Source organism: Borostomias antarcticus, assembly GCF_949987555.1.
Source record: "Borostomias antarcticus genome assembly, chromosome: 9".
In the NCBI taxonomy this organism is placed as follows: domain Eukaryota; kingdom Metazoa; phylum Chordata; class Actinopteri; order Stomiiformes; family Stomiidae; genus Borostomias; species Borostomias antarcticus.
Genome location: NC_140242.1, coordinates 21,581,017 through 21,606,173, shown reverse-complemented (window position 1 = coordinate 21,606,173; position 25,157 = coordinate 21,581,017). Strand labels below are relative to the sequence as shown.

The 25,157-nt window shown below is 45.8% G+C and overlaps 2 protein-coding genes across 2 annotated transcripts; one reads left to right on the top strand and one right to left on the bottom strand.

The window, feature by feature from the left end:
* Positions 1 to 157: 157 nt before the first annotated feature.
* On the bottom strand, positions 158 to 3,278 carry rabl3 (RAB, member of RAS oncogene family-like 3). The gene is made up of 8 exons (XM_084443629.1): positions 3,223 to 3,278; positions 2,757 to 2,848; positions 2,504 to 2,633; positions 2,086 to 2,200; positions 1,787 to 1,937; positions 1,542 to 1,613; positions 1,346 to 1,384; positions 158 to 1,248 (listed from the first exon to the last, which is right to left on the bottom strand). Exons 1-8 carry the CDS (start codon positions 3,266 to 3,268, stop codon positions 1,192 to 1,194), a joined length of 702 nt encoding a protein of 233 aa, XP_084299755.1. The 5' UTR covers positions 3,269 to 3,278; the 3' UTR covers positions 158 to 1,191.
* Positions 3,279 to 3,336: 58 nt separating this feature from the next.
* On the top strand, positions 3,337 to 24,365 carry gtf2e1 (general transcription factor IIE, polypeptide 1, alpha). The gene is made up of 5 exons (XM_084443299.1): positions 3,337 to 3,433; positions 3,951 to 4,693; positions 17,757 to 17,958; positions 19,141 to 19,379; positions 22,665 to 24,365. Exons 2-5 carry the CDS (start codon positions 4,246 to 4,248, stop codon positions 23,129 to 23,131), a joined length of 1,356 nt encoding a protein of 451 aa, XP_084299425.1. The 5' UTR covers positions 3,337 to 3,433; positions 3,951 to 4,245; the 3' UTR covers positions 23,132 to 24,365.
* Positions 24,366 to 25,157: the final 792 nt, after the last annotated feature.

The window sequence follows — 25,157 nt, the reverse complement described above, 5'->3', positions numbered from 1 at the left end:
TCTAGATAGAGCTTATAATCATATATTAATTACCAACTAAAACCATTTCTCTTATGCACTCTGTGTTGAGCCGACATCAATGACTTTATTTCAAAACATTAGCACAATTTATTTAATTAATATTATAAATAATACAGTACGGCATCCATTGGTCATTTTAGTTCTATTAATATTATATACTATCACAATCTGCAGTTTTCAATGATTTTTAAATAATTTAGAAAATGTATTTTCTTTGTTTTTATTATTTTAATTGGTTTAAGTGTACTACTGTTGTTCTTGTTGTAATTTCTTTGTTTTTATTGGTTTAAGTGTACTACTGTTCTTGTTTTACACCTTTGCTATACTTTTACATGATGTACTGCATTTTCTTGACGTTGCTGAACATGAGAGCTTACTCTCGAGAAATAAAAGAAAAAAGGCTCATGGAACGTTGGAATTATTTTCTGGGACGGGGTTCTGCACATATGGGAGGGACACATGACATTTTGAGCACCAAACACTTCATTTCCTGGATTCTGGTGAATCTTCTATGCACCAGTTTGTGCTGGAGTAGGTTGTCTGCTTTAATGAGCAGGCATTGTTTGGCACAAAAGATTCCTTAGTTGTATGAGCTCATAATTCATATTCATACTTTGGGAGGAAAAAATAACAATGTATACCTTATGTAACTAGTCTATTATCTACTATCCATTTCTGCATTGAATGAAATTAGCTGAGCTGTCTCTTCTGAACAAATGTAAAACCAATGTTGTTCCGATTGTTATTGGGAGTACACACAACATATACAATCAATTTGCTAATATAGCAACAATCTGATAATTGACTGAATTCCCTTAGCATTAGTTTAGAATAAAAAAAATATGTTTTTCAACCTCATGCTTAAAGATGTGAACAGTACACAGTCACAAATTCCCATGTGTATGTATCAACACCACAAATTCTAAAACATGCAATAAAGCTGTTCCCATCCTATTTGTGAGTTGTGGTGAAACCTGCCTCTTGATAATCTATACAGTATCTGAAGCAGGAATGACCATCATGATAGAGAGGGAGAGAGGCAGACAAAGGAAAAGAGAGGGAGGGTAGAATGGGAAAGGATGCACACAAGTAGGTTGTTGTAATAACAGGCTGTTCCTTCAGCGTGGTCTGGTGCTCAGTCATAGTGCAGGCTTCAGCGTAGTCTGATGCTCAGTCATAGTGCAGGCTTTTGAAGTTAAACCGTTTCCTTTCTGTGAAACCTGTCATCTGATGAGGAGAGAGGATAGATAGTGTTGTGTTTCAAAGCTGAGAATGGATGCGGTAAAATTGTACCATTTCAGAGGCTGAAAGAACAAAGACTTACTTGACTTGGGTCCCTGGTGAAGTATCTCTTCTCAATAACCTAAACAGATGGGACAGAAAGTGACGTGTGTCAAATACATATGCATTCAAATATTTAATGAAACATATAACAATACACATAAAAGTGGGCCTTCTCTATGAGTTGCATGAGGTTATAAGGTACAGTAGCATTCCTCCGGGCCCCCGGAACATCTTACCTTGTCAAAGAATCTACTCAGCTTCACAGCATTTGACGTACCGGCAGCAAGGTATTTTGGATTGGTGCAGTCCTGCAATAAGAGGCAAAAAAACAGCCAACATTTAATTTAACACAACAAACGCACCATAACAAAACAATTTCAATGGCTTACAGTAAATACTTATCACAGTGAATCACATATAACAGTGACAGAATCCTTGGCCAAATCAATGGCCACAGTGGACTATGAGACTGTTGACCTACCAGGTTGATCTCCTCTGAATTGAAGTCTTCTGACAGGAAGGTGGTCCGAGAGAGAACGTCATTACGCTTGTTCTCTGGGATCTGGTCAAACTTGGTGCCAATCAACAACAAAGGCACTGGGTTCTCAGCAAACATCTCTCTGTCATAATCCCTGGAGGCAATCACACACAAGGACTACATGAGTAAGTACACCTAGTCTAGTCCACATGGCCCTCAAACCTGCTTATATATGTAAAAAGGAATTAATTCAGGCTATGTTTTTGGTTACAGCTGTAGACAATCAGACATACAGTACATACCCATTTGATATGATTACTCCAGTTGGTGATGAGTCTCTGTTCAAGGTTTCCAGCGACCAGCGATATAGATTTTGCGAGGATTTCTTGTTTGTCAGGTCATGAACTAAAATAATGCCTGTAAAGATACAAAATACCATAAACATTATTACATTAGTGTATGTGTATATGACAGATGACAGTATATCCCCTGTGGTTATTTATATTTATAGCATGTAGCAACACACATAATACATTCATGCCTTTATTTGAATACTTTTTGTGTCATTTGTAATTATTTGTAATTTCTTAGATTACATCATGGAGTCGGCAGTAACATTTCACTGTACGTTGTACACTGTACTAAAAATCTGAATTAGTGGTCCATTCACATTAAATTGTGTTTTTCTGCATGCCTTTAACTCAGAAGTATTGGATTCACCATTGACAGAATTGTAGAAAACAGCTCTGGTGCTTTTCACACTGCTGGCACTTCCGACAGATCCTCCAACATCCCATAATTCAATGTAAAAGGTCTTCTCCTCTGGGGTACCTTCCCTGTAGTCGTGCACCTGTAATGGAAAAGCAGATTTTAATAATATTGTCAAGTAAGTGCTACCAACATTGGCCAATAAAAAGGGACAGCCTACATCCTGGTTAAATCACTTATACCAGTAGGCCACTGCTATCCTTACCCGTACATCCACAGAGCAACCAACAGTCCATGATGGGTTTCCCAAAACTTGGTTTTGACACAGCAGATGGACCAATGACGACTTCCCCACACCTGTCACCGGACAGAAGATATAAAATGCATTTGCTGCGCTTTTCTTGTTCTTTTGCTTCCTATATTGCTAACGTTAGCCACGCTGATTCCCCAGGAAGGGGCTACGTTAGCCTCCTACTCAAAGAGCAAACAGTGAAGTGAACTAATTCAGAATATTACACGCTTTCCCCTGTTTTAGTTAACGTTAGCAGCACAAATCAGTAGTTACTGGCTCGAGTGGGTAGAGTACTGTAGTCTAGAGCTAAATGAGCTTGCTAGCAGCTGGCTAATGGTATGGGGAACAGCACACGGAGACAGCTACCTCAACCAACATGTTTTCCGACTAAACTAAACCACAGACACATGAAAATACAACTGTCATTAGCAATACTAACCCGAATCTCCCAAAACTAACACTTTCACTCTATCAAGAGAGGCCATTTTTGTGAGAAAGCCGTGGCCCGGTAGTGAATGATTATCCCCAACTGTTGAAGATAATGCTGTTTGTCGATTGGACGTCCTTTTGTTTACCGGGTTTCCCTTCCGGAGTATCCAAGAGTCTGAAGCACGAACGAAGTTGACGGGCAGAAAACAAACGTTACTAAAGTAAGCCTCTGCCTTTCTACTTGAATACCGGATTGAATACGTAAACGAATAACTAAAGCTAGCCAGTATGACCGCCTTTCTGTATTCAATCAAATGTTAACCTGCGTTTTGCTACATAGTTTGCTAGAGATAAAGCTTGCACATCATCATGCTGCTAGCTAACGTCAGCTATGTAGTTAGCTAGCTTGGTAACGTTCACGTTAGCTGTTTTGCTTGCTTGTCCTGCAGGTGTTGCGAGTTTTCGTTTTCTGGTCCTGTCGTTAAAGTGACAGTAAAAGTCAGTTTACCAGCAGCCCAAGCTAATAACTTGATGGCCTCTACAAGGAAGGACTCCAGGCAGCACGTCTAGCTAGCTCACGCGTTACCCAAATCGACCAACGCCATAGCCATTAACATGTGGCTTCGCCTAAACCATGTCGTGTCTTAGTTTCAGTTTATTAGTCTAGTTTCAGGTTCACCTTGCGAAAAGTTTCGACTCTCATGCAACTTAATGCCTTTAACTTTTTTTCCCCTTTAGGCTCCACCTCAAAGAAGACAACCTTTACTCATTCCTGGGGTTTCCTCACTTCAGAACCCTTCCTTGCTACCCACTAAAATCCCCTCCCCTGACTTACTGCTGTTCTCCTATAAGCCTTTGTCTACTCACTCACCTAACCAATACACTTCCCCATCTACATATTCTGACTGTACTCCAAATTCGCCATCTCTTGTCAGAGCACCATAATCCCATTCTAGCATTGCACCTACTTCCTAAACCACCTCTACGCGAGCGCCTTATGCTGTAGCTTCACCATCTTATTTAGCTGTTGAACATGACAGAGCCAGAGTTACTGACGGAGGTCCCCGCCGCACTGAAGCGCCTCGCCAAACAAGTGGTCCGGGGCTTCTATGGGGTGGAGCACGGCCTGGCCCTAGACGTGCTCATCCGCAACCCGTGCGTGCGCGAGGAGGACATGCTGGAGCTGCTCAAGTTCGACCGCAAGCAGCTGCGCTCGGTGCTCAACACGCTGAAGGGCGACAAGTTTGTTAAGTGCCGCATGCGGGTGGAGACGGCGCCGGACGGGAAGACGACGCGGCACAACTACTACTTCATCAACTACCGGCTGCTGGTCAACGTCGTCAAGTACAAGCTGGACCACATGCGGCGACGCATCGAGACGGACGAGCGCGACTCCACCAACCGGGCGTCCTTCCGCTGCCCCTGCTGCTTCAGCACCTTCACCGACCTGGAGGCCAACCAGCTGTTTGACCCCATGACAGGTGAGGAGGGAGGGAGGGGAAGAGTGAGGAGGATGACAGGTGAGGAGGATGATTTGTGAGGATTGGACAGGGGAGGGGAAGGGTGAGGAGGATGACGGGTGAGGAGGATGACGGGTGAGGACGATGACAGATGAGGACGATGATTTGTGAGGACTGGACAGGGGAGGGAAACGGTGAGGAGGATGACGGGGAGGAGGATGATTGGTGAGGAGGATGATAGATGAGGACTGGATGGGGGAGGGGAAGAGTGAAGATGATGACGGGTGAGGAGGATGATAGATGAGGACTGGATGGGGGAGGGGAAGAGTGAGGATGATGACGGGTGAGGAGGATGATAGATGAGGACTGGATGGGGGAGGGGAAGAGTGAGGATGATGACGGGTGAGGAGGATGATAGATGAGGACTGGACAGGGGAGGGGAAGGGTGAGGAGGATGACGGGTGAGGAGGATGACAGATGAGGACTAGATGGGGGAGGGGAAGAGTGAGGAGGATGACAGGTGAGGAGGATGATTTGTGAGGATTGGACAGGGGAGGGGAAGGGTGAGGAGGATGACGGGTGAGGAGGATGACGGGTGAGGAGGATGACAGATGAGGAGGATGATTTGTGAGGACTGGACAGGGGAGGGAAACGTTGAGGAGGATGACGGGGAGGAGGATGATGGGTGAGGAGGATGATAGATGAGGACTGGATGGGGGAGGGGAAGAGTGAGGATGATGACGGGTGAGGAGGATGATAGATGAGGACTGGATGGGGGAGGGGAAGAGTGAGGATGATGACGGGTGAGGAGGATGATGGATGAGGACTAGGTGGGGGAGGGGAAGAGTGAGGAGGATGACGGGTGAGGAGGATGACGGGTGAGGAGGATGACGGGTGAGGAGGATGATGGGTGAGGAGGATGACGGGTGAGGAAGAGGATAGATGAGGACTGGATGGGGGAGGGGAAGAGTGAGGAGGATGACGGGTGAGGAGGATAATGGGTGAGGAGGATGACGGGTGAGGAGGGAGGGAGGGGGAGACGGACGGACGGACGGAAGGAAGGGATAAGGGCCTGAAATGGGACCAGAAGGGATTGAAGGAGGAGATGCAGAGAGAGAGAGAGAGGGAGGGAGAGAGAGAGAGGGAGAGGGGGTGAGTAGGAAGGGGCGGGGTAGTTAAGTAAAATTGAAGTTTTGGGTATAGCAGGTGTAGAGGAGTCGTAGGAGTAGACTCTTGAGTCAGTCTAATCAACACTAGGCACATACACCACAGGCATCATCAATAATAGGTTCTACCACCAGATGGCAGTGCATGCTCAGATCATTTTGAATAGAGAAATGGGACCTCGGATGATATGTCTGAATGCTCTGAGCCAGACTGATGTTACACTGTTACTTACTGTAGTGTACAGGTCATATAGGCAGGGCTCGAAATTACATTGTTTTTTTGTTTTTTTACTTGAAGCACTGGTGCTCCCAACTTCAAAAATGTAGGAGCACCTGAAAAAGTGTAGGAGCATCCACCAAAATGTGAGGAACACCAACTAGGCTATATTGTCTATGTAGATATTTTATTTAATTGATAAACGAGCACAAATTCGCAATAGCTGTGACCACTTGCAAGTTATAGAGTAGGCTACAAGCATTTTCAATCCGGCTGAATCTTCTCCTCTCTTGTCCATTGAGTGGATTAGTAACAGCTGGGGTGCCACAATTGTGCACACCCACACACGGTCCAGTGGACAACTGCAGCATTGCACTTGTAAATTGTTGTCCACCGACCAACCAACCAACCAACTGAGTAACATTACAGTATAACAGTATGATATACAAGTAACATAAAATGGTGAAAGTAGTAAAACAGGAGGTAGGCCACCACCAAGCAATATCAAGGAGCTTTAAAATGTGGTCTTCTGGCTCTCTTTCCCTCTTCCATCCATCTCTGCACTGAGAGCGAGGTGTCCAGCGTCTCCAGCGGAGGACTCTCTACACTGATTCAAATCACAATATTGCTTTTCTTTCTACAATCACCTTTGTAATACGTATGAAAACGAGTTCCATATCTAAAATGTAGCCCGTCTTACTTGGCAAGTTAACATGACAAACTCACTGGAATAACAGTTAGCCGGCGAGACAGCAAACCTGCATGCTACTTTTACCAGATTCTCTCCTCTTTAGAAGGACACGTGTGAAGAGGAGCATCTTGTAGCTAAACATTTTGTAACATTAGTTAAAGTGTCAGATTTATTAAGCTTGATTGGTTTTCAGACATAGTAGGAATTTGTTTTGGGCTATACACAATAGACAAGTAGCAAGGACAGGGCAGGACAGTGGAAATGACAATGCAAATGACAGCACAGTGCAAAGTACAATAGTGCAAAAAGCAGTGGGACAAGTACAATATGATCCCTTATATGCAATGTAATCCTATTCAATGTAATCAAATCATTGTGCGAATAATGCTGATAATGCTGCAGAGTCTGAGTGAGTGGGGAATGCGGGCCTTGTTGATGAGTCTGGTTGCAGTCGGAAAGAAACCGCTTTTGGACAGAGGGGGGGAGTGGCCGGACTGAAGTGGTTCAGGGTTTGCTTCCGGGGTGGGAGGGGTCGACCACAATCTTTCTTGCCCGCTTCAGGGCCCTGGAGGTGTGCAGGTCCTGGAGGGATGGGAGGTTGCAGCCAAGCACCATCTCAGCAGAGCGGATGACACGCTGCAGTCTGGCCTTGTCTTTGGCTGTGGCGGTGGCGTACCAGATGGTGATGGAGGAGGTTAGGGTTAGGGTTAGCTCTCTGTCACGTGACAGTGGAGTGCCGCGAAAGGGAGTGATTGAAGGCAAATATTAACCAATCTAAAAGCAGCATTAAAGGTAAGAACGTCAAGCTCACGTTTGATTGGTTAGAATGGTTACTGTCAGTTCACAAGACACATACTGAGTGTCAGTGTACTAACTAGAAAATGTACAGAGAAAGGGACGTTTGATTGGGGGGGGCAGGTTGCACCAGAACAACTATTTTCACTCTCACAAATGCTCTCAATGATATTTCAAGGTCACACAGATTAAATTTCGGGAGCATATGCTTATGTGTGTAATCAGAAAATATCTCGGCTACAGTATATCTCCTCTACAGCGCCATGGGAGTGAAGTCTCCTGTCTACATCCAGTCCTACAGCACCGCTTGGGATTATCTCCCCAAACTCATCTCTCCGCTCCCCCAGTCTCTCACCCCTCCATTCCCAATATACACTGTGTATGACGCTCAGTGTGTGCTGGCGGTGAGGCTCTAGATTTCCTTTCAGCGGTCCCTGTCATGTATAATTCATCCAACCTGCAGTTCAGTACCCCCCTCCCCCCCTTCCACACACACATTTCCCCCAGAATTATTTACTGAGATTGGAGAGAAAATAAAAGAGAACACACACACACACACACACACACGGCACAGCTCCTTCAGGCCCGTCATTCTATAACTGAGTCTTGGCTGGCTGGTACCGGGGTACGCCGTTGTGAGGACTATACATATGCTGCTGGGATATTTCACCCTCACCCAAACACACAGATCGGCTGTTAGCACTAACATCGGGATATCTCTGGAGCCGCCAGTACAGCTGGAGACCGAGCCATGCCAGGGCCTGGCCAACGGCCCGGGGCCCAGGCTTCACGATGCCAGAGAGAAGTCAACCCAGCCTCTGGGCATGGAACCAGTCGACTGCACAAAGATCAGAGTTTAGTTGAAGCCAGAGCCAGTTAGGCACATGATCCCAACAGCATAGGCGCAAAGACGCCAAAATGACTTGTTTTACACCTGCATTCCATCACTCTGCGCCTCCCAAGTTAGTTTACCAGGTTTAACAAGTAAAAACTCAATCTTACTCAATCTCTTAGAACTCTCATTGAGGGGAGGGGGGAGGGGCACTTATCTCTGAACACTCCTCATTTGTGAGTTGATGATGTAGGTCTGTAATTTAGACTTGACAATGCAGGCCTATAATTTATCTACCACTTCAACAAATGTATTTTGTACCCACATGAGTCATCATGTGAGTCAGTATATTAGGCGTATGTGGATATGTTTTTGAATAGTGGTAGGTAATGGGCTCTTGAATAGCTGCTATACAGACGTTTGACGGGTTTAGTCTCATTATTGTGGGCTGTGGATCTCACATAGCCATCGAAGGCTGATGGGATGTTGACAGTGAGTGGGAGAGCTGTCTGATTACTTTGACGATAACACATGATTTTATACACAGTCGGGGAACATTTTGTTATCTCTCCAGCTCTCTCGCATCAATTTAGCTTGGATACTTTCTCACTTAGGGTGGAAATGGTTTTCGAGAAAAGATTGCGGGGGAACATTTCGGGCCTTTTTAGGCGTTTAGATTAGCTGGGTCTGTAAATGGCTTTTGTAATTCGAAGCGGGAACTAGTGCCCTTGAATAACAATTTGTGCTGCGGATGTGTGCCAGCCGTGTGCCTCGTACCTCACAGCTCTCCTTGTGCAAAGAGAAAAACATTGTTACAGAGCAATTTGGAGAGTTGGCTTCTTGATGATGGTTCAGATTAGCACATGGCACCGGGGATGGCCTTTTTCTCCTTTGTCTGCGTGCCAAGAAACATATTAGCCAACCAGGAGTCCATACGGGCAACAGCAATACAGTAATGGCCAAATTTCCAAATTGGCCACAGATAGAAACGCAACACCAGGCCTGGCTCCATACGTCTCATCCATAGATAGAGGTCCTCGCTAAGAGAGGGGAAAACAGGAAGGCGGATTTATCACTCCCATGTTTATTCATTTCTTCTCTCTCTTCCTCTCCTGGAGGACTGGCACCTGTCCAGAGTGCAATGCTGCAAAACAGATGACATCACATTCTCCCTTCCGCTGCACTGGTAGATATCCATTACTGTGTGTGTGTTTCTTCACTTTTCACATGAGGTAGAGACTAGTGTAGGTCTAGATTTCCATGGGTATCTAGAGCAAGCGCACCACCAGTGACAGGACAGAAGAGTATTGCTAGTCTCTTGCCAGTTTTATTGACAGAATCCAGACAGCATTACGTCCATTACGATTAAATTCATTTCAAATCATGTTATGGGCACCCGTCCAAGTTTATCTTCAGGGCCTTTGTTTAGACCTGTATTGTTGAGAAGTTTGTCTGGAACTAGCCTACGTTGTTTCAACAGCAGTCCTCCATCTGCGGTCTGGTTTGTCTGATAAGAGCTGTTTAGTTCTGCTTTGCGTTCACCATTTGCTCAATGGCCTTGATCGTCTTTTCCGTCAAGGTGAAGCTTATTGCTGTCACTCTTTCTCAACAATAGCTGTTGCTAGGATACAAAATGTGGAAGCGATCAGAGAAGTGTAACTCAGCCTGTCTACAAATCCAGCAGACAACAACAAACACCATTGACTAGACTGACTAGAGAAGCTGGGAAAGGAACAGAGCAAGTAGGTATCATGTCCATAGCCTGTAGACGAATGGCGTAGTCCTGAAAAAACAGCAACAACAAAAACAACATGTTTCTTGTGCCGCCGTGATGCATGCCAGTAGGGTGTTCGCTGCTGTCTATGGGTGGGTGTGTGGGTGGGTGGGTATGTATGTTCGCACCATAACTCAAAAACAAATAACCTTATGACGTTCATACTTGGTACTTATATTCAGCCCAAGATAACCTGGTGCTGATTTGATTTTGGAGTAGATCCGAATTACGAGGCGGATTCACTCATTATTTTTCTCAACACTTCCGAGCGACCACCAGAGAGCAGCAATGACTCCCTCTCTCCATTGCATGTTTTCACGTTGAGCTCGCCCTGTGCACATTTTGGAAAAGTCGATTTTTTACTGCAGTATCATCCTCAGAAGCGTGCACTTGTACAACGGATTTCACACCCATATGGTCAAGTCATTTACTAGGTCTTTACATGCACCCGGGACTATACCTTGAACATGAAATGTGTGTTTTCTCAATAAAATAGTACTTGGCTCGAGTGCAGTTTAGTTTTATAATGTGTCTGGGCCTAGTACTGTATGTAGTCAAGGCTCTCTCCTCATAAAAATGTGTCTGCAAAGTCATTTGGCGGACGTGGCAAAGGATGTCTAGCACCTCTAGCATTTGCCATTTGCATGTGACAAAAATTAAAGAGTTTTCAGAAGTCGTCTTGAAAGCACATCCTGTCTTTTGTCTTCACATTCGAGGCTGCTGCCTTCGACCAACTCCCAAGTCCCCAGACCTAATGACTAGCTTCAGTGGGACTCCTGCCAAACTCGGCTGGGGAGAAAATACAGAATAGAGAGCGGATCCTTTTAGCAGTTCTGTCGCGTCTCCGGACATTGATTAAGAAAACTGTGAAGTTGCTCTCAGCAGGCTTTAATGTCATCAACATCATCATTGATTATAATGGTTGAAGCCGGAGGAAGAGCGACAGATGAGGCCAAGTGTTGGACTGCACTTTTCTCAAGCAGGGGCACAAGCCTTGACGAACCGTGGCCCTTTCATAGATGTCTCCTCTCTCTCTTGATTGGATGAGGGTTTGTCATCGAGAGGTAGATCTCTATCGTGATTGGGCCAGTGTCTGGGGCAGATGAGTACATCTCTGTCGTGATTGGGTGGGGTGTGTGCGGCAGATAAGCAGATCTTTGTCTTGATTGGGCAGGTGTGTCTGACTGATAAGGAGATCTTCAGCAGATTTCAGTAATTGGAGGATATTTTCAGAAGATCATACCCTCGTCTTGTCCTCATTTTAGTGTTTTTTGACTGTCGAAGTTAGAGAGAAACCCAAAGTCATCAGCAATATCCTGTCCCTGTCCCAAGTACTCAGACATGGTTGCACAATTTGGGTGTAAAGCATACCGTATGTCCTTCCTATCGACTCAAGACACTAACCTAATTAAGGGTCTTAGTAACTCGATGCAATATAGCTAGCGACATACAGTACGCTGATTTTGTCAGCACTTCACTTACACTGTATTTCTCTTGAATTCTTCCTTGCCCCCCCGGTTTATCTCTCTTGTCTCTACACCTCTCTGCAGTATCAACTCCTGCATCTGTGGTAGTAACCCAACACCTATAGGCTCAGGCTGGGTCTAACAGAGAGAGCATCGGCCCATTCACAATGTCCACCCTTACGGACTCAGACTTTGAGGCGCGTTCCCACTAAGTGCGTGAGGGCTTAGGGCTGTCCCATTGTCAAATTTTCAAGTGCATGAGGGCTCTCTGGCAGACATTTTGAGCCCTTTATGCCCCCTTACCGTAAGTCTGCAGTTCATATCGTTGTGATGTGATATACAGGGTTATCTGAAGAACATCCAATAAACGAGCACGGACAGAACAACCAACCCTAACGTTCACGTTACAAAACAAAATATGTTTTCATGTTTTCAGCTGAACTTTATCTGCACAAGTAGCCTTAGAATTATGTAGGTTTCAATATTTTATTATGTATAGGTTATCAACCCCATGGGTATGTAATTTGATTTGTTTGAAAATATCTAGACTATGGTTATGAATTACATCGATTTCTGTTGCCCTAAATCATACGATTCCCCAGTTAAAAGCTGTGTGACATTAATCATCCATCTCGGTGCAGTGTTCTTTGAATTGAGATTTCCAACATGAATATGAAGAGAGTTGTGAGGTGCAAAAATGTGTGTTGTCATTCTTGAGTAAATACTTTTGGATTCATCACAAACAAGAATCACAGGCAGAAGCCTAATGTAGTTTGCTTATGACCACAAAATGAAAAAATGATTTCAACAAGTTGAACAGAAATGTTTTGAGTGTAACACAGAGGGTTGTGATAATGTAAGGAGGATTTGACTCCGCCCCAAATTAATTTACACGTAGGCCGACAAGAAAAACATAACATACAATCGAGAAGTAAAATAAAAAGTCCCAAACCCACAATAGTAAGAAATATGTTTTGACGTCAACGTAACAGGATTTCGCAAGTGCTGTCCCATTCCTTTTTATACCATGTCGAGCTCTTGCAGCTTCTCGCACTCAACCACTTTACCAGGTGGCTCAGGGCTTGAGGGTGTAGGCTGGACATTGGGACTGGTTGACTCCACGTGTTAGCCAATCTGTTTGCTGGCTTTGTGCTGGACAAGCAACACTCAACACCGCATCACAGGGAATAACAGATGACTCTGCAGGAGTCTGTTCCACAACCCCTCTTCCTCCTCAAATATTAATCTGGGTTTTCATTGCTTACCGCCTCAATACAGCCCCTGGTCTTGTTGGTTCTTGCGCAATAGGCTTACTTATTTAAAGGTTGTGCTCAATTTACCTCGTAGTTTGCTAGATGGACGATCTTGTTTTTTCTTACCTGTGTGTGCGTGTGTGCATGTGTCCGTGCGCTTGTGTGTGAACGCGAGGAAAAATCAATCAAAACACAGAGAGGGTCGGGATTCAGAACGTGGTACATTCCATAGCTGAGCACTTCCAAAGAACAGCGAACCTATATAGTTGAAAGACAAGGAAAACTAAGACATCACCTGAGTTCCATACTCTCTTTTTCAGTATAGTTTTGAGTTGAACAGAAACTCCCAACTGCTTCCAGCAGCACATTAATCCTTAGCCTGCTCTTTATTTATCTCACATCGACCAATAGGGAAGCCTCCAGACTAGCAATGAATTAATCACATGGTACTGTAGTGTTATTTCCACACTACACAGGCCTACTAGACTCTCAGACAATGTTCAAGACAGAATGTACTAAACTCTCAACCAACCCTTTCATTAGCTCGCAGGTTAAAGCTTCTGCCCTCAGCATACCAAAAAGTTCTCGCAAATTGGCTTGACTCTTCAGCCATCCTCTGCTCCAACCTTTAGTCAGTGGGCAGCCTGCGATTTATTCCACCTGGTCTGCTCTCCGTCAACCACCACTTATGTTCCAGCTTCACAAAAGAGATGTCACAAAACAACCCGTGGCAGAATTCTTACAATTCCGGGCCACCCTATTCATATTTGATAAGCCCAAAAAGGGACCAGGGAAAAGAGGGACACAGGCAAATTTTCTTACCCTTATAAAGACAGATGAGTTGTAATTAGAAGCCACGGTTCCAGTTCTATTCACTGCCAAGTGACAAAAGCTTTCCAACATACCATTCTCTCTGTGTCACACTGGTAATTGTCATGGGCTTTTGATGGGGGAGAAAGGCTGGTGTCTATGATTCCCCAGGCTTGCCAGCTCCTAGTTTTTAGTCTATGATTATGTTGAAATGACAGCGGCCCTGTCTTATAAAAAACAAAGACAAGGGATTCTTCTGTCTCTCTCTGTGAGCATTGAGCGGTTGCTTCTTTAGAGGATAGCGGTGTTGCTTTGTAAAGGATGTTGGAGTCTATAGTGATGTTGCTTGTGCATAACCCCCCCGCCGTCATCTGTCTTTCGCTTTTGATTTACGTAACATGTTCCTTTTTGGTCTCTCCTCCCGTGCTAATCTCTCCCACTGGTCTCTATCTTTGAAGTTAGTCTCAGGGGCTCCCTCTGTGGGCTGGTCTTCCTATCCAATCCAAAGCTCTCGTTATTCACCCTCTCTTCTCGTCCTTGACGTTAAAGGGAGGTTAAAGTGGGGTGGGATACTGTCTGCATTAGTCTGCTGATCTAGACTAAGCAAAGGCAATCTGACAGGAACCTCCAGAAGGCATAGAAGACATCTTTGGGGGATGATGCGCACACAGTTTTTTGGGGAAACCTCTGTTTTATGCTGAGTAGCCTACCAGCATATAGGCCTACATTCTTTGCTGTCATTCTGACTGAGCTCACTTTTCACAATCGCGGGAAATCTCCTGACATGACGCAAAGTGGATATGAAGATAAAATGTTTAAGATACTGATAACCTGTCTATTAATTCTCGATTACTAGTGGTCCAAACCATGGACAATGCAAGAAAGAGGGATGGGCTGCACTTGAAACAAGCTATCAAACACATTAGGAGAGGATTTGAATTGGTAGTTTTATTCTCAATTTTTGGCACTGGTGATCTTCCTTTGGGTCTGGTTAAAATCTCTTTTGGGGGTGCTAAAAAATCCTCTATGCAGGAAAAACCCTGCAGGTAGCAAGGCATTTCCGGTGAAGGAGTTCAAGAGAGCTAGGTGCCAGTTGGCGTCACCCCTCAAGCAGTCGATCTGTTTTCTTCTTTCTGTGGAGTTCGTCCTCTACCATCCTGGCCTCCATGTCACCTCTCTCTCCCCTTCTCCACTCGCTCCCTCTCCTGCGCTGGCAGTGACATGACAACGTGACGCCTCGAGTCCTTGCCTGTCTGTCGCTCGCCCCCATAAGAGAGGTGTCACTCGACAAACGCGCCTTGACTTTCCCCCTCTCTGTCAACCCTGCCAAATAAGCGGCGGCCATTTTCTGTCCTCCCCTGCTCTCAAAGAGCCCCCTACAGACAGCCACACCCTCTGAATACAGAGCCGAGGGTGGTGTCAATTGCCCTCTGCTGCTCTTAATGTCTTGGCGCAGGGGAGCGGCAGGGTGGAAGTATAAAAGCCGACTCCGTTTCTGAGCATAATAGAGGAGTGTTCTGGGAGAGGGATTTGCGGCCAGATCACACCGCCTGTCTCTTATATGGGGAATTACTGTTTATCTCTGTTTTCTCTGATTTGTTTTTCTTGCTTTTTTCTGTCAAGTTGCCCCTTTTCTGTCTGCTACAAAGGACATTGGAAGGGCAGCCAGCACTGTGAGGGTGTGTGAATAGTTTTAAGTTATCTAAGTTCTGCTGGTGAAAAGCCAATGGGGGTTGACAGCTAGTCATTAGCAAAACTCTGTCACTCGCTGGCGCTCTCTCTCTCTCTCTCTCTCTCTCTCTCTCTCTCTCTCTCTCTCTCTCTCTCTCTCTCTCTCTCTCAAAACATATTGTAGATTAGGCCTCTGTCCTTTGTAAAAGATATTACTCAGGACATGCCCAAACACGGGCACATATTGCACACACACACACACACACATACACACACACAAACACACGATGGATGGGGGGTCTTTACTCATGCTGGAATTGCTGCCATCAGAGGGACTGAAAATAGCCTGAGGACCAGATGGCTCCGTCCACATCCTCTCTCCTTCTGGGTGGGAAGACTGTGTGTGTGCGTGCGCGCGCGCGTGTGTGTGCGCCGTGTGGCGTGCGCACCCTTGAATGTCCATCCATATTGGTCTAGCCTAATCGGGACCATGATAGCAGGGGGTGAGGGCAACTGCGTGTGTGCGTGTGCGTGTGTGTGTGTGTAGCAGGGGAGGCCTAGTTATGCGTGTGAGTGTGTATTCCACTGAAAGCCCACTGGGGTGTCCCATGGCGTGCGGGATGAGTTTCCGGTCCCCCGCCACAGCGCTGGTGAGTCAGCGCTCTCTGACACCGCTGTGTCCAACGCCAGCGCCGCCACGCGTGCTCCGTCCATGACGGGATCATAGTAGCAGGCCGAGAGCGCCACGGACACAGAGACTGCACCGGTCAGAGTGCTACACCATTCGCACACACCACACACACGCTCCCATACATACATACATACATACCTATCTACTGTACCTACCTACCCACCCACCTACCTTCATACCTACCTACTGTGTCTACCTTCCTACCTACCTACCTACCTACCTACCTACACACCTATCTACCTACCCACCTACCTACCTACCCACCTACCCACCTACCTTCCTACCCACCTACCTACCTACACACCTACCTACCTACCTACCTTCCTACCCACCTACCTACCTACACACCTATCTACCTACCCACCGACCTACCTACCTACCTTCCTACCTTCCAACCTACCTACACACCTACCTACCTACCCACCTACCTTCCTACCCACCTACCTACCTACCCACCTACCTACCTACCTACCCACCTACCTTCCTACCCACCTACCTACCTACACACCTATCTACCTACCCACCGACCTACCTACCTACCTTCCTACCTTCCAACCTACCTACCTACCTACACACCTACCCACCTACCTACCTACCTACCTACCTACCTACACACCTACCTACACACCTACCTACCTATCTACCTACCTACACACCTACCTACCTACACACCTACCTACACACCTACCTACCTACCTACCTACCCACCCACCTATCTACCCACCTACATACATACATACATACACACACACACACCAGGTCGCAACTGCTCTTTTCACTTTACTCTTCCAAAAGAACACACCTATTCTATAATCCAGAGAATTGTGTCTTTTGTGCGTGCGTGTGTGTGTGTGCTTGTTTTCTGTGTGTGTGTTTAGATTGCTTTTGTGTTGTGTTGGTGGGAGGGAGTTGAAATCATCTCTCTAGTGGGGCAGTGTGCACATTCTCAGTGTTATCTGCGTACCACAGCCCATACATTATTCAGCAGCCATGTCCATGCAAATCCCCACCTGCACCTGCTCAGGAGACCTGCTACTCATGCTCTCTCTCTCTCTCTCTCTCTCTCTCTCTCTCTCTCTCTCTCTCTCCCCCCCCCCCCTCTCTCTCTCTCTCCATCTCGCGCACTCTCTCTCTTTCCCTCTCCCTCTCCCTTTCCCTCTCCCTCTCCCTCTCCCTCTCCCTCTCTCTCTCTCTCTCTTTCTCTCTCACACTCTTATTCTTTTCTCTTAATCTCATTCACACCCCAATTTCACAAAAGTTTGCTGGGTGAAAATCACTAAAATTGTAATGAAAACAGAATTCAATGATTCGCAATTCCTTATCGACCAAATACTCAAGTGAATACAGTACAAAGACACTACATTAATGTTCAAACTGCTGAAATGTATTTTATTTTACTTTGTAAACATACACGTATTTATGAATTTGATGCCTGCAACACACTCCCAAAATTTGGGACAGGGGCATGTGTGCCACTGTGTCACGTCACTTTTTTGGCCCCTGAGTTTAAGGGTCTTTGGGGCCCCTAACCTCAACTCCCCCCCCCCCCCCCCCCCCTCCCTGCACCCCTGTTCTCTCTCTCTCTCTCCCTCTTTTCCGAGGAGCATATGTTGCTCCTCTTCAGGTCTGCCACAGTTGACCGGAAAAGTTGTTGAAGCTCAGACTTAATTTACCCACCTTCGTCCGTTTTCCCCTCCCCTGTCTTCCTGTCCCCCCAGGCACGTTCCGCTGCACCTTCTGCCAGACCGAGGTGGAGGAGGACGAGTCAGCGGTGCCCAAGAAGGACGCGCGGACGCTGGTGGCGCGCTTCAACGAGCAGATCGAGCCCATCTACGTGCTGCTGCGGCAGACCGAGGACGTCAAGCTGTCCAACGACCTGCTGGAGCCCGAGCCCGCAGAGATCCCCGCCCTCAAACAGAGGTGGGCCCGGCGGACGCACACACACACACACACACACACACACATACATAGACTCACACACTCACACACATATACATAGACTCAAACACACACACTCTCTCACACACACACACACATACACACACACACACATACACACACATAGACTCACACACTCACACACATATACATAGACTCACACACACTCTCTCACACACATACACACACACACTCAGACTCACATACACACACCCGCATACACACATAAACATATAAACACACACACATACACACACACATACACTCACACAGACACACACACACACCTACTCACACACTGTAGAAGATTTTTAACTGATCTAGTCAAAAAGGATTTGCCAAGATTCGTTCAAAGAGTCTGGTTTATTGAGAAAAACATACGAGCGCAAGGACTTCAGGACAACGCATATGAGTGGTTTATCCAAGTGAAGTGCCCAGTCTGGTCTTGTGCGGCCTTATATTCAAGCAATACACAGGTATGGCGCTTCCAGGATGTGATTGGCTAACCCATTGTACACATCATATTAAATGGCAGGCGTCAACAACAGTGGTCGAGAATACACGTGACATAAGAAAAGGCGGTAATTCTTGCAGGGACTAAGGGACAAAGGATGGTTATTCTGGAGCAGACAACGTCTAGGTGTGTTGACCTCCTGAAGAGGTCATCCTGTCTATGTGAAAGGTTGAGGGAGGTGGTGAATTACAAAGGAGGTGGTAAAACGTGAAACTACAATTTCTATGACAACACAGACACAAACACACGTACACACACTCACGCACATACACATACAGTACAAACACGCACTTATACACGCACACACACACACATGCTCTTAAGCAACCACCTGCATGCCTCCTCCAGTCTCTCTGAACTATCCACGGGTGACAGCTCCCCAAACAAACTCCTGTGTTCAGGGGCGAGTTATGTTTTCTCTCTCTGCCACGAGCCGACTGTTCTTCCTCCTCCTCCTCCTCCCCCTTCACAGTTTTACGACATTGGCTCAAATGGATGAACTGTTTTTGCTTCCCTCTGGATAATTAGTAGGATCAGTATGTACACTCCCCCGCTTTCTCTCTGTAAAGCGCATTGCGCTGGCTTTGTGTATGCGTATGCGTTTTATAAATAAAGTTTGATTTGATTGGACTCTCTCCTGCCCTCCTCAGCCGAGATCGCGCGGCGGCGGCGGCCGGGGCCGCCGGCGGGCCGCACCGCGAGGCCTGGTCCTCCAAGGGCTCGTCGTATGCCGACCTGTACACCCAGAACGTGGTGATCAGCATGGAGGAGCAGCAGGAGAACTGGCGGCAGGCCAGCGACGCCAAGGCCCCCCGGGAGCGGCCGGTGTGGCTCACCCAGAGCACCGTCCAGGGGGGCAGCTACAGCGAGCCCGACGCCGCCAAGAACCGTGAGTCGTCTCGAGGGACCGGGGGAAGAGGGGGAGAGAGAGGGAGAGAGAGGGAGAGAGAGAGACAGAGGGAGAGAGAGAAGAAGGGATAGAGAGAGAGCGAGAGCGCGCGTGCTCTGGATGTTTTTCTGTTCTATTTTGTTCCATTTCTGTTTTCTCCACTCAGTCTGGCTCTTCATGCTTGGGCTGCGTTCGGAATCGCATTCTTCCATACTATGTGGTATGCCAAAATAGGATGTAGTATGTTCCAATACATAGCATGCCACATGCAGTATGGCAAAAATACCGTCGTATTTCGCAATATGCAAGCCAGCATGCTTTTCTGGCTATTCTGACCCACAATCCTGTGCGCAGCGGAAATTCCGTCACGTGCGAGTCGCGACAGCTGTGGACGAATGTTACTTAATGGACTGCGATGGATGTAGACAAATTTCAAGGCGCAATGTTATGACAAAGTAGTATGTCCCACTTGTATGCATACTGTGTGCAAAGCACGTTGTTCTTGGGACAGCTGTAGTACGTACTAGGGTTGGGCCGATGAACAATGTCATCATGCATCGCCGATGTTTAATAGCTAAATACGATGGTTGAGAAAATGCGATGGATTATTACATCGTGTTAAAATCATTGCAGGACACTTTTTAAACACTTAGGCTGCCAAAATGAACAGTTGGGTATTATATTTGTGCAATGAATTAGTCCCTGCTAGTTATTTTCCATATTGTGTCCCTCTTGAAGAATTAGAATCCAGCAAACTGGAGCTAGAGGCAGGCAGCAACCCGAGTTGCTTAATATATAGCGTTGTTTCTGCTTAATTAAAATTATTAGATTAACATATTTTTTACCATAATCTGTGTGATAAAATTTTACAGATTAGAATTTACATTATTATATAGCAAAATGTACATTATCTGTATCGAATGCAGTTCAGCAGCCCGTGTGTAATGTTCCATTAGCCTATTAAGACTCGGCCTACGCCTTCAGATTTGACCGTCTTTATCTAAACTTTTATCAAACGTAGCCTACCATGATTAGCCTAATGCAAAATAAATACTGCGCTGTTACAATAATATAGCATTAACCTAATTATTAGGCTTACCTTTTTCCCATGACAAAAATGACCTTTCAACTCTCCTCAAACTGCCACTCCTCTGCAAACTGCCACGAGACCTGATTTATTCTAATAATTAAGAAAAGAGTAGTCGAGAATGCCAAGGTTCATCTTTGCCAAGCTGGTTACTTTTACTCCAAATAGTTAACGAGTTTGCAAAGTTGGGCTCAAAGAGAAAAGGAACATCCACCAAGAGCAGGGATAATCAACAAAACAGAGCATTATAAACAGTATGGTTGTGACATGCATATGCAAATACTATACTAGCCAATTATCAGTGAGTAGGTCAGACTAGGTCTGAGGGTCAACATCTGAAGTAACCATTTACAGAGATTAAAGATAGCTGGGAGGAGGGGACCCCTGGTGAGGTCTCCTGCCATAAAGTCAAAGAGAAGGCCTGGAGATAGTGGGGTCAAGGCAATGAACAGAGGACAGCTGCTTACTTTATAAGACAGGCTCAAGACAATGGCTTTGAATTTATCTATTACAGACCATAGGGCTTTTTATTAATAAGTCCAGTTAGCTACTTCGCACGGTCCTAAACGAACCAGCTGTCAATAAATAACACAATGCCATAGAATACTACAGGTCATTCATCTGTTGAACATAAAATCACTTGTTTCATTGCAAAAAAAAATATTATGACAGACATAACCTCGACCTTAGGCTACAGAAAAATAGTTCTGCATTTTACAGTTTATTAGGCTAACTAATTCGGCGATTCTGTCTGCTGAAATCATAGGGCCCTTCTTCAAGCTTAAGACCTATTTCTGATTGGCAGGTTTAGATTGACTGACCTAGAAAGAGCCAATCAGAACCTAGACTTGTCAATGGGACCTGAAACCAAGATGCCTATAGGCCTACATAAAGATAGAGAATATTATGAAATTCACGGTTATCGTTTTATAATTAAAAGGTAGCTTTGCCTACCTTAATCAAAAGACAAAGAATACAGTGTAAATGCATAAGTAATAGGCCTATGAAATAATGATAATCAGTGGGCTATTCTATAGGATTAGGCTTTTATTTTTATTTTTAAAACCACAATAGGACAATGTCATCGTCCATCGCGATGTTTGGATGTGCACATCGTGAGGTCATATTTGAGTACACATCGCCCAACCCTAGTACGTACTGGTAGTAAAAAGTAGAAGTATGCAATTCTGAACGCAGCCTTGGTCTCAGCCTCCTCAGGCTTTGACTGGCCACTCCTTTTTGCCTCCTCTCTCCTCCTTAAACTTGGTTGTTCTCCAAACCCTGCTGCACAACCTCCAGTTAACAGTGCGTTCACCAGAATCCACTCAATAGCACTGCCATAGGGCCACATCCTCCTCAGGTGACCCCAGCTCTCTCTCTCTCCCTCTCACACACGCACACGTACGCACAAACATACTCCAGCCCCACGAATCATCTCCAGCTAGCATTATCTCCTGGCCCAGCAGCATGGAGGTGCCAGGTTTGTGAGGCTTGCAGACAGAGCCCTAATTGCTGAAGTGAAGCAAACGGTAGCTTGATTAGCACCAGGCTGAGAAAGTAGGGACCATCAATAAAAGCCTGTCTCGTGGAAAGAGCGGTCCATGCCTCTTATCGGAGGTGTGCGTTCCCTGTTACAGGCCGTTAGACCTCCCTGTGTGGAAATAGACTGGAGCTTGGAAAGAGGCTAACTGGACTTGACACCGTGTGTTTAAGAGTTAAAGGAGTGGTTTGGTATTTAGCATAATAACCCCTGTTGTAATGTTATTTACGATCATATACAACGGTCCTTATAAACATTTTGACCAATTGTGCACTCTTGATATATTAGTGCTCATTGTTCATGTCACAGCTAACCATGTAATGGGTCTCTATGGGCATCTATATGCCCATAGAGATCCATTATGTACCAAGCTGTGAATGAGCAATAATATCTCAGAACTGCACAGTCTGTCAAAATTTGTAAATTACCTGTTGTATATGATCGTAAATAACCCTATAACAGGGCTTATGATGCTAAATGCCAAACTACTCCTTTAAGTTGATGAAGAGGGATTTGGTTATAGAGGGAGACAGCTTTAATGTCTATGGAGTTAGGTCTACTGTAGTAGACACTCTAGATGACAGAGAAACTTAGATGGTTAGATGAGCAGGAAGATTAATTTCATCTCTTTTGTGATTGTGATTATCTCACCTTTCAGCTGGAGAGGACCTATTGGGAACCCAGGAGGGCGTGGCCGGCCGCGGCAGCGCCGCCCAATCGGATGAGAACGAGGAAGTCATGCGCGCCCTCCTCATTCACGAGAAGAGGGGCGGACCCGGGCCGGCCGGGGGTGGAGCCGGGGCGGCGGCCAGGGCGCTCTCCTCCGCCGCCAACGCCAGCGACTCGGACAGCGACACCAGTGAGTCGGACGAGGACTCGCCCATGGCTCCGCCCCCCGCGGCGGCCGCTTCCCAGCGTCGCAGGGCGGAGATGGAGGACGAGGACGAGGATGACGAAGAGTTTGAGGAGGTGGGCGATGACGAGCCCATGGTGATGGTGGGGGGGAGGGCGTTTTCGTACCGTGAGGTGAGCCAGCGACCCGAGCTGGTGGAACAGATGAGCGCCCAGGAGAAGGAAGCCTACATCGAGATGGGACAGAACCTCTTCCAGGACATGTACTTCTGAACGCACACACGCAAACACACACACACTCACTCTCTCTCTCTCTCTCTCTCTCTCTCTCTCTCTCTCTCTCTCTCTCTCTCTCTCTCTCTGGACTTTGTCGTACTTTCATTGGACTCATATCTCACCCTCACACTCTTCAGTCCATCTGTTCTGTTTGAGCCTCTTTCCTTCATTAACACACACACTTTTTCAGTTTCGTAATTCCAACTGCACTCTCTCCACTCTATTCTGTCTCCCTCACAGTACTCTGTCCTCACTGGTGGTGGACTCGGTGAACATGTCCCACAATCCACTGGGGCCTGTAGTTCCATGGACTGTGATCTTGGTGTCATAGACAGCTTACTGTCATAGTGTTTAGGGGACAGTTTGTACCTTGAACTCATGCAGTATTCTCTCCTAAGTACTGTATGTGCAGGACTGTTAACAACACACTTCAACACAGTTCCGCATCCCAGATGCATGTAGAGGTGCCAATCAGTCTCTTTCGGTTGAATGTTCTTCTGTATATGCTAACTGTAAACCATACTGCAACAGACTGGCTTATGTTACTTTTGATCTCCACACTGTGAACTTTACTATTCTCAGGTCAGGTCCAGTTGTGCATAATTCACTTCTTACTTTCCCAGCGCACACACACACACACACACACACAACACACACACACACAGCCGCCCCGCTTAATTCATCCAAAGCAGCCAGGTTACCTTATTACAAAGCTCTTGTCACAGTGGGAAAACTCTTGCTGCGCACGCAGCACCTGAAACGAATGACACCTTTAGGGGCACAGTGACGTGCTGCTCCCCCCAAAAGTGTGGCCTCTAGCGGTCTGCTCGACCTGACATTTACAAAATACGGGGAGTTTCTTTTTTTGTCCCCCTCCTGAAATATGACAATATGACAGCGCTACTTTAGCTGTCGCTTTGTGATGCACAGTGGCATTCCAGCGCTCTCCTCTTGGTGTATTTTTTCCATACTTTCTTACTGGGCAGTATTTACCTGTTAGACAGAAAATAGCATAAACTGTTTATGTAAAAGATTGGACAGGAGAATATATGATTTTATCAATAAATATGTCTAATGGGTGTGTGATCGAATTAGGGTCAAGCCAAAGGTGTTTTTCTGTTTCAACATAACATGTACATTGACGTGACATTTTTCTTTGCTCTAAGGATGGTTTTGCCACTGGCATTTTTATGTTGTTTCACCTCCTCAGTTCTAGGCTGCGCCAGCTGACCTGACCTGGTTTTTGTAAACCATTCTTCAATAAAACCGATGAGTTTTGAGTCACTGTGATGGTCTACTACTGTTATGAGCATTGATGCCCTCAAATTATCTTCAGAAAGTGTGACGACTGTTCCTTGTGTGTTGGTTGTCACTTTAATGCTAATGCTAGATATTTGTTTACTTTTCCTTTTTGGTATAAGCTATAATCAACCCAATCTCGCCCATCTGCGTATATATAACACACTGTTACGTCATGCATATCATCACCAAAGTACAATTCTGCTTGAATTACATACGCCGAAATCAGAGTTTGTGGTTGGTTGTTCACCTTGGAACACATGATAGAAGAGGGGTATACCTTTGCGAGCGCTTTTGGGGGTGTTATGTGGGTCAAACAACTTTGGTGAGACAACACAGAGTGCAACACTAGCAAACAACACAATTTTACTAGCAAACAGCAACACTACTACCTGTAGCTAGCGAACTACCTCACATTCTTACTGTTATTTATTAGATAGCGTTAGCTACTGTTCCTATAGTTACTGTTCACATTAGCACTAGTTAGAATCAAACCCCCAGGATCAGCTTGGCGCATTGAAGCCACCATGGGCTAAGAGGCCAAGCTAGGTATTGCAAGTCACGAGACGGCATGTGGCCCAAAAGGCTTATTTCTACTAGAAATAGATTATAATAGATAGGGCTAGCAGAGGAAAACTTTTTTCTGGGTATCATTCAGCATCAGAGACCAATCTAAAAACGATCAACTTTTAACTCAATTACTTTTTCTTTTTTTTTGAAGCCA